A 10,126-nucleotide genomic window follows, 5' to 3' on the forward strand; every position below is an offset into this window, starting at 1 on the left:
CGGGGAAAGGAGGAGCCAATAGGAGCAGCGAGAAGGAGGAGAGGGCGGGGCTTTTGTGGTCACCGCCCCGCCGCCTCTCCTCCAAGTCTCCCGGCGCCCCGGCTGCCGCGGCCTCGCGTCCCCAGCCAGCGGCCCGACGGGTTTGCTCAGCCCGGGCATCGCGGGCGCGCGACTCTTCTGCGGCGCGAAGTGTGTGTCTCAGCAGCCCAGGGAGCCGGAGAGGGAGCGGCCCGGCCTCGGGGCCACGGCCCTTGCTTCCTTTTCGTTGTCACGAAACGCCGTTGCGCCCCGTGACCGGGGCGATGGGTGCCAACGAGGACCAGGAGGTGAGTCCGGGCAGGACGCCCCTTCCCCGCGCAGGCGCGGTGCCCCTCTCCGCCCGCGCGTGCCCCTAGCCCCCAAGGCGGCAATCTGGTTGGAGCAGCCCCAAGTTTGCCGGCGTCCTGCGGGGAGAGGCCCCGGTACGCGTGCCGGGGTGGGGGCCCGCCTCTGCTTTTTCTCCACCTCCACCCCCACCCGCAGTTTTGGATTTTTGCAAAGCCGGGGATCCGCCCCCCACCTCCGGGTCTCTTGATAATAAGGGCGAGTGTCCTTGGCCCGCAAACCGGTGCACTTGGTTGGCCTTAAACCCCGGAGTTGTTTAGCGTTCCGAGTTAGGCTTCTTAGAATCCTATCTCGTTTACATCTTAGAATCTGTTGTTGACCGGCAGAGAAAGTTAATTGAGTTAGTTAAATTTCTGATGCAGGGAAGTAATAACCCTAGTGTCTTCTGGCCATATAGCTTGGTGGAAGGAATCATTTATCCACCTGATGGTTTTCCAGTAGATACGAGGTCTGTTTTGAGCATCCATGTACTAGGGTAGTTGTATGGTTTACACTCTTTTCTCATGAAATGCCACCTTGACATTGAATCATATGACGTGAGAGTTGGAAGGGATGCTCCAGGTCATCTCTAGAGGGAGCTTCTAAATGTGTAATGTGTACAGATGAGAAGAAGGGTCTACAAACATAAAGTGACAGTCCCAGGGCTGCACAGTGAGTCTGTGGTAAAATCGGGTCTAGAATCCCAGTCTCCTAGATAAATAATCCCAATCTCACTCTTCATTTAGAATGTACTGCTTGAAAGTTAGCACTTTTATCAGTACATGATAGAAGTAATGGAATCTCAGGGTTGAAAGTTACCTTTAAAGAAGACCCACAAGCCATGACGTCCAAATGCTTCTAAAATACTCTTGCCAGGTTAGTTTCTAAGCTAAGGCTTGAACAGTTCTTACTGTGAAGTGTGCAGCGTACAGTGTAATGTTCCTTCCAGTTTGGCCCAGGGACCACCACCACCTAGAACCATTTGGGCAATTATTAGTAAAACAGATGCCTGCTCTCTGTCTCAGATATACTGAAGCAAAATTCCTGCAGTGAGAACCAGATCTCCATTTAACAATAAAACTCGATTCTTCTTTCATAGGACCGATTTTCAGATGTTTGAAGATCATTTTCCTGCCCAGTTTTGCAGACCTCCTCTTCTCACACTGACTGGTTCCTTTTAGCTTTTCTCCATTCATTCACTCTTATTAGTTCCTTCAGTCATCTAGAATTGTGTGACTGTGGACATATTATAAGTTTATGTTCTATTTCTAATCCACTTGTACGATTAAACAAAACCCTTTTAATTCATTTCTTTCAGATGGAACTGGAGGCGTTACGCTCTATTTATGAAGGAGATGAAAGTTTCCGGGAATTAAGTCCAGTTTCATTTCAATACAGGGTAAGACCTGACATGAAGAGGAGCACTTGCTACTTTGTTGGGAAGTTGTTTTTTAAAATGCTGGTTTGTTTGTTTGTTTTTAATTTAGTGGCTTACATTTACTATGTCTTTGGATTTGCTGACACATTTAAATGAAAATGAAAACTCATCACCATGACATCAGTTATTTTCAAACTTTGAAAACTTAATTCAGAAGCTTTTTCAAACTAAGATAAATGTGTGTTTAGTATAAGAGAAATATAAAGTATTAGAAATGGAAGAAACATTAGAAATTGTGGTTTTTACCTTCTAATCTTAAAGATAGCATCTCAGCCCTGACTTCCCAAGTTTCCACAGCGATATTGATAAATGTTAGGGTTAAAATCCAGGTCTCTAGGCCAAGCCTAGTTTTCTTCTTACTGCTTTACAGCTTAGTCAAGAAAAGTTGATATTTTTGTAGTTCTATATTATCAACATGTGTGAATATTTTTCACATACATGAAATGTCAATTTTTCTTTAAAACACATGTTGCTTATAATTCTTTCTAAGCATGGAACAGCACCAGTATTTGATTTCATAAACAAATAATATAGACCATTTATCCAAACTGTTAAGTAGTGGCGGGTGGTAGGGGAAGGTTTTTTGTAAAAGACTTATGAAAGGTTTATGGTTGCTGACATTGTCACCATTTAAAATAAATTGATCCTATGCATGATTGTTACTGACCTCACAGGAAATAAATCCTTTATAGTTATTTCCTTCAGAAACTCCCCTCTCTGTTCACTGCTTCTCAGTTCCCTTTCAAGCTCCACAGTCCTCACATCACTCCATATATAGAACAACAGAGACTTAGTGGCCAAAGGTAACAGTGAAGTTAAGCACTGGGCCCTTCTCTTTGCATCCAGTCACCTCCCCAGACTTCCCCATCCATGGCCCCCCTACCCTAGCGAATGGGAGAGCCCCCCGTCCTCCCCCGATGTCTGCGCTAACACCAGCAGTTAGTCACTGAGGATGTTGCAGGATATGTGGGTGTCCTATCGTGTAGACACTGATGGATTTGTATGCAGTGAAGTGTGTGTAGTGTTCATTGTTTTATTCCAGCTTTTCTGTAAATGTTTTCAAAATAAAAAGCTGGGGAAAGCAAAAGAAAAAAAAGAGATCTTTAAGCAACTCAGGTCAAATAGGCTGTTGAAAGATATAAACTTCCCAATTATAAGTCCTGGGGATATTGTGTACAGCATGGTGACTGCAGTTGATAATACCCTATTGTGTATTCGAAAGTTGCTAAGAGAGTAGATCTTAAAAGTTCTCATCATAACAAAAAAAAAACCCTGTAACTGTGTGTGTTGGTGGATGTTAACTAAACTCATTGTGGTGATCATTTTGCAGTGTATTGAAATGTCAAACCATTATGTCGTGCACCTGAAATTAACATAATCTATTTCAACTACACCTCAAAAATAGAATAAATAAAAAGATAAAAACTTAGGAGTTGTCGCCCAGGCTAAGGCCCTCCTTCCTTATCTCTCTGCCCTTTCTTTATTTTTCTGAATTTTACATTTCATTTTCTAGTTTCTTGAGATTGTGCTAATTAATGCCAATCCATTTACATGTTCCTAATGTCTATTATGATTTAGCAGTTGGAAAACTGAAGAGAAAGATGAGGTATTTCAAGTGTGTGGATTTTATCTATTCTCTTCCTGTTCTTCATGGTTGATATCTTCTCTTTGTCCTCAGAAAGCATTGATGGTATAAAAACTGTATATATAAGATATATAGTTGCTGCTGGGAAAGACTGGAGGCAGGCCGTGGACATCAACCAAAGCTGTTAAAACAGGCTCAGAGTGCGTTAAAAGTCACACACGTTTACACTGCCCTCACCGTCAACAGGGTCTTAGCTCGTCCCCTTGAACTTTTCAAAATAACGACATTCCTGATCTGATCACAAGCTTTTGAGGTCATCATTTTAACAATCATCATTTAATATTCTGTCTGTGTAGAACTTTTTACAAGCCTAAGATTCCCCTTTTCTTCAGATAGGTGAAAATGGGGATCCCAAAGCCTTCCTCATAGAGATTTCCTGGACAGAAACCTATCCGCAGACACCTCCCATCATATCCATGAATGCCTTTTTTAACAACACCATGTAAGTACTGTTACGTTGTCATTTCAGTCATGGTAACTCCCTTTTTTACTTTTCTCTTAGCGGTGTATTTCTTGTGCATTGCAGATCATCAGATGTAAAACAGAGCATATTAGCCAAGTTACAGGAAGCAGTGGAAGTCCACCTCGGGACGGCCATGACCTACACGTTGTTTGAATACGCCAAGGACAATAAGGAGCAGTTCATGGAGAACCATCATCCCGTTCATTCTGCTGTGAGCAGGGGATTCGACTTTGCCATGTTTTGTTTGTTTTGGTTTTATGCTACTAGTGATTCATTTTTACTACTTATTTATGTATTTTTTTAATTGGAAGGAGACTTTGTTTTTGGTGGGGTTTTTTTAGTTTATTTATTTATTTATTTGGCTGTGCTGGGTCTTCCTTGCCGCATAGGCTTTTCCCTAGTTGCGGTGCATGGGCTTCTCATTGTGGCAGCTTCTATTCTTGTGGAGCAGGGGCTCCTCAGCGTTTGCACGTCAGCAGTTGCAGCTCCTGGGCTCTAGAGCAAGGCTCAGTAGTTGTGGCACACCGGCTTAGCTGCTGCTCAACTTGTGGGATCTCCCGGATCAGGGATCAAACTGGTGTCTCCTGCATTGGCAGATGGATTATTTACCACTGAGCCACCAGGACAGCTTGGAAGGAGACTTTGTATTACATTCAAAATGATAGTTACAGCTGGACCCTGAGAGGCAGCTAGAGAAGCAGAGAAGGGCGGTGGTGACTCCTGCACTGGGAGCGAGACCTTGTGGCCCTGAGAATGCACTCTTTGCTGTGTGACTTTAGGCAGCTTTCTTAATCTTGCTGTGCTCAGTTTTGTCATCTGTAAAATGGGAGTTATAGTAGTAGTTACTTCATAAGATTGTACTCAGAATCAAATGAGTGATATATGTACAACATTTACAGCAATGCTTGGCACCTGGTAAGCATTTTCAGTTTTTGTCTCTCTGACTCCATGAACTCAAATATTTAAAAATTTTCATTCATTTCCTCTGGGAACCAGAAGGCTCTAAGTAGGTACACAAGTGATTTTTCTAAAGACATATTTAAACTTTCAAATAATAGCAAATGAACTGTGTTGTAAAATTACCTCGGCACTTCAGAGCTTTAGGATAATCCTGGTATCAGATCTTCTTTCTCAAGGATCTGGTAATAACAGTGTAACAATATTATGTCCTTCAGTGTGAACTTTTAGGAGAGTAAAACCAGTCATGTGCTGAGCTTCCTGACCGGATTAATGAATATAATAATGAAAGAGTCTTTTACCTCACAGACCTAAAAATTGTCAGCTCATTTCAGGATGTGGACATATTTAGTTTAATTCAGTAAGTTTTAAGGCAAGAGTCTAAGAATTATTTCTTTTTTTCTAGACATCCATAAGCAATATCATCTCAGCTGAAACTCCTAACACAGCTCCATCAAGTAAGAAAAAAGATAAAAAGGAACAACTTTCAAAAGCCCAGAAACGTAAGCTGGCAGATAAAACAGGTTTGTGTTATTTTTTTTTCTTTTATGATACACTTGACTGCTTTTTGATGTGATATGGGTGCCTAGTAAGTATTATTTAGATTTAGAATATTGGTTCTCTGCACTCTTTATTCTTAAACCATTTGGATCAGAGACAGTTTTAAGTCACAAATACATATTGAAAATATTTACTACTACTTTACTGAGCGACTGAACTGAGCTACCACAAGAGAGAAACATTTAAGAAGAAGGTGAAGGGGCAAAGTATACATGAGTCTGAATACTGTCAAATATTAGACTAGTGAACAAATATGTGTCCTACTGATACCCTCTCTGACATGTTTGGAATTTTCCTGTTTGTTTACCTTTATGACAGATAAATATATTGTTGAAATTTTTTTTTGAAATACAGCTTTCATTTGAAATGAAGTCTGGTCTACCATCAGATCATAATACAATAAATAACGGTTTTTTTCTGTAATTGATCTATTTATATAACTCACAGAACAGCACAGTGACACAACTTATTTCATTAAGCGGGGACCTTGTATAAAGCAGGGAAGTTGTGCAAGGGCATCAAACTAATAAATTAATTAGCTTCTCTTCCTGGCATTACCAGCTCACCTCCATCTTTTTTCCGTGATGTCAGGTTTTGTCTTGAATGGGAAGAGGATAAATAAGAAAGGCAGTACATCTAAAACGCCTTGCAAGTACTCCCTGGGGAATAGTGCTTTCAGTGCAGAATGACGATAGGCTGTTTTTCTGCCTTAATAATAAATGATTTAGATTTTTAATCCATTTGTGGTATAGAATAGTATAGAAAAATCTTATTTAAGTTTAAGTATGACTGATTGGTCTTAGCAATAAAGTTACCGTTTTTCTCCTCTAGATCACAAAGGAGAGCTTCCTCGGGGATGGAACTGGGTTGATGTGGTGAAGGTTTGTAACATTTTGTTCTCCTCTTTGTAACATTGTTACAGTTACTGCTGTCAAGTAATGACATTTTCCTCTTCCATTTTCTCCCCCATCAATCTTTGCATTGGACCGATGTCTGTGCTTCCTTTTTCACATTCAGCATGTAAGTATTTTTGAAATATCCTTCACATTTTTCTCTTCCCTAGCCCCTCAGTTTTAGGTTTTGGTTTTTTAAATAGTGGAAAATCTGTAGAAGTGAGTTATAACTACGATAAATGTGACTGTTTATGTAAAACATAACTCTAAGTTATAGATAATATGGAATTTGAAGGAACAAGTCATGAAAAGGAGTGCTTTGATTTCTCAGTGGAGGTGAAGTACTTTTTTTAGGACAAACCCCTAAATGTGGTTGCCCACCATCCTCAAGAAAGGTTTTTTGTTTCTGTTGTGCAGAATTGTTTACTTCCCACTTGGGCTTTTCGGCCCACTTCTCTCAGTGTTTGTCTTGCATTCCTCATCAACAGATCCTTAACACAGCGAGTTAATGCCCTATCTGGGACTTTGTGAAATGAGTTTTTATGCCAATTAGTGTCCCTGTGCTGTATGAAGTAATTCCCGTGATCCAAAATTAGGATCAAGGAGGACCCACAAATACGGGTAATTTAAAAGCAGTGTTTTCTTAAAGTTTATTTTGAAGCCAGCTGTTTGGGCCTTTTCTATAGAAACTATTTGAAGCAATTTATGTGGTTCTAAAACCAAGTACACAGTCATCTGAGAGTGAGGAGCCATGAACTGCACTTGGAATAAAGAAACTCAGTATGGACAGACCTCATTTTCCTGCAGTTCACTTTATTCTGCTTCAAAGATACCGTTTTGTACAAATTGAAGGTTTGTGGCAATCTTGCATTGTCAGACAAGGGTTTGTATTTTTTAGCAATGAAGTATTTTTTGATAAAGGTATGTGCATTGTTCTTTTACACATAATGCAACAGTATAGTGTAAATGTAACTTATATTCACTGGGAAGCCAGAAAATCTGTGTGACTTGATTTATTGTGATGTTTGCTTTACCGCAGTGGCCTAAAACCCAACCCACGAGATTTGAGGTTGATCTTTATTTCTTATCGTCTTCTTAGGCAAGAGGCTGACCTTGCAATTTAAGAGTTGTACCATTTTCAAAATTTTAAGAATTGCCTGGTTAAGATGATAAATCTTAATATGGTTTTTTTTACCACAATTTTAAAATTTTAGAATTTATTGTTTTTTTAAAAAACACAAAAATATCATTCATTTTATAAATGGCACCTTTTATATACTCTTGGTTCCAATTTATTTCTCGGAAAGCTTTAAGGAATTTTTTTTCCTTTTGCTGTTGAGGTTATATTATCAAAGAATCATGTTTATAGTAGCTGAGCCTGAATTTTAAAAGTGTTAGTATTTCCACATGGTGAAATCTTTAGGTGGTACAAATTACCTGAACGCTGTTGCCTGTTCTGTTAACTATAAATGTTGCTGCTGCTAAGTCACTTCAGTCGTGTCCGACTCTGTGCGACCCCATAGACGGCAGCCCACCAGGCTCCCCCATCCCTGGGATTCCCCAGGCAAGAACACTGGAGTGGGTTGACTTTTGATTTTAAGTGGAAAAAGTGAACTCAGATAAGACGTAGCTTAAACTTGTTGAATATTTGTTTTCATCTTTTTTTGTAGTTGAGCAAAACTGGCTCTAAAGACGATGAATAGCCCTTGGAATCTGAGACGAAGAAAGAGCATCCTTTAATAAGTAAATGGGGTTCAAAATCTTTCATTACTCTTTTCTGGTATTGAGGTGGCTTTTTATAAAACAATTGTTTTGTATGTTTCTTATGTAAAAAAAAATGTTTCAAGCTGAAAGTTCATGAAGGGAATCTGGTTGTATTATTTTCACAAACTTGCCTTAATAAAAGGTGAAAATGTTACTGTTTAGTATACTTTATGGAACCAATTATAAATGGACAAATACAAGGAGTTACAAATAATCGATGTCAATTTATGTGATCTTATTCCAGTGGATGTGATATTTTTTAAAGGGGTTTCCAGCCTTTGCAAATTCTTATCCCAGTGGAGAACAGTGAGTGAACAGTGTGTTCACAGTATGATCCGTATTAACAGGCTTCTCGTCTTTAAGTCTTTGTTCCTTCTTTCTCTTAATTACTGAAGCGTAAATTGCTTCAGAGAAATTTAAATACTAGTATTTGAACTTTATACGTAATGTTCTTTCTAGGTCCTTTTTATTTTTCAAGGGTGAACTGCTTTTTAAGAAATGTATATCTGTTAATACTTTTGATTTGGGTAATGATGTTTGATCCTGAGAGCTTTCAATGATACGTGGAATCAGAGAAAGGAAAAAAAATAAAAGATCTGCCAAATACATTAGAAAATATTTGAATAGAAGTGCTGGTTCCTGTTTAAACCATTTCTCTTTGCTGCATATACCTAGATGGGAGTAAAAGATGCCTTAATATTTAATTTTTTTATTGTTAAAGACAGCGGTTTTAATAAATTCCTATTTATCCATTGTGTATTTTTAGTTGTTTAGTAACTGAGTTCTTCTAAGTGGTTTCACATAAAACCACATTTTAAGCCTTGTTGCTTTTCCAGTACCCAAATGTATGTCTCAGCCCGGGCATCCATGTACAAATAGACTTGGAAATCTTTAAAATGCTGAACTGTAGTACTTGCTGGAATTTTTTTTTTTAAGTCATTAACAGAGGAAGCTATTAGTGCAGTTTTACCAGGAAGTTACTGACATGTATGTGAGATAGCATATGCTCCCCAGCTTCAAAAATACTTAGACTACTGCCATGGTTTCTGGAAAGGTTGGCTCTTGGTCCTTCAAGTTATACCTGTGCAGCTTGGGTCTGAGTTTCTAACGAATAGTAAACTTTTAAAGACGTTTCCTTAGCAAAAGAGCAGATTGTTGTAGCCGTGGTTTTTGCTAGGTTCACATAGGCGTCAGTTAAATCGCTTGAATTCTAACGTAAGCGTAACTACAGTGAAGAAACTCAGTCTCATTCTTAAATGCTGAGTCACATTTGTATTGCTTGGATTAGTCCGACAGAGACATCAAAATTCAGGACCACTGGAATACACTAACTTTTGTCTTCATGTTGTGTGTGTAATTTTTGTTGTGCCAATTTGCTTGTTTTTTGAAGAAGCTGAAACTGCTACATCTGCTAGTAGGAAAAAATGCTTTGTTTTATGCAGAAGATTCTGAAATTATTCAGGTGTGTCGTGGCTCATAGATTACAAAGAATAATGCTAGTTAAATGCCAATGAACTATTTTTACTCTTTTTATATGAAATGTACAGACTCTGGGGGTGATGGCGGCAGTGGGCCCTCTTCCTACCTTACGTGAAATGCTTGAACACCCTCGTCAAGGTTGCCATCATCTGGTTAATACTCCCAGTATATTTTCTCAAAGTCTGTTTAAGTAAAATTGTATGGAATGATGTAATAAGCAATAAAACCGGAATTTTACCCAGTGACATTTCTGTATGTTTTATTTCACGTCACTTGAGAGAGAACTGTTGGTTTTATAACTGCTCTGACTTACAGTGCAAGATGTACCATCCAGCTAGAAATGGTGCAAAATGTTGGACCCCCCCCCCCCAAAAAAAAGATATTTTAAATGAGCTGATGAGAGGATAAGAAATACCCAGCGTCTAAAAAGTTTAAAGGCAAGTTGGAAACCTTTAGTTCTCACAGCCTCGGGGGCCCAGAAGACAGGAGATGAAGTCCAGGATTAACTCAGGGTAGAGACACACGCATGCACAGCACACATGAGGCTGACCCCGGCCCTCGTG

At 39.4% G+C, this 10,126-nt stretch overlaps 1 protein-coding gene across 3 annotated transcripts; it reads left to right on the top strand.

The window, feature by feature from the left end:
* The first annotated feature begins 89 nt into the window (after positions 1 to 89).
* RWDD4 (RWD domain containing 4) lies at positions 90 to 9,808 on the top strand. 3 transcript variants are annotated; one of them, XM_006075129.4, is made up of 8 exons: positions 93 to 326; positions 1,682 to 1,762; positions 3,779 to 3,888; positions 3,973 to 4,120; positions 5,273 to 5,390; positions 6,259 to 6,308; positions 6,445 to 6,447; positions 7,991 to 9,808. In XM_006075129.4, the coding sequence occupies exons 1-8, from the start codon at positions 303 to 305 to the stop codon at positions 8,021 to 8,023; spliced, it is 567 nt and encodes a 188-aa protein (XP_006075191.1). In that variant the 5' UTR covers positions 93 to 302; the 3' UTR covers positions 8,024 to 9,808. The 3 variants fall into 3 exon arrangements, with proteins under 3 accessions (XP_044794403.1, XP_006075191.1, XP_025136100.1); XM_025280315.3 differs by having other exon boundaries at positions 3,783 to 3,888; XM_044938468.2 differs by lacking the exon at positions 6,445 to 6,447 and having other exon boundaries at positions 90 to 326.
* Positions 9,809 to 10,126: the final 318 nt, after the last annotated feature.

The sequence above is a fragment of the Bubalus bubalis genome, chromosome 1 (assembly GCF_019923935.1).
Source record: "Bubalus bubalis isolate 160015118507 breed Murrah chromosome 1, NDDB_SH_1, whole genome shotgun sequence".
Lineage (NCBI taxonomy): Eukaryota > Metazoa > Chordata > Mammalia > Artiodactyla > Bovidae > Bubalus > Bubalus bubalis.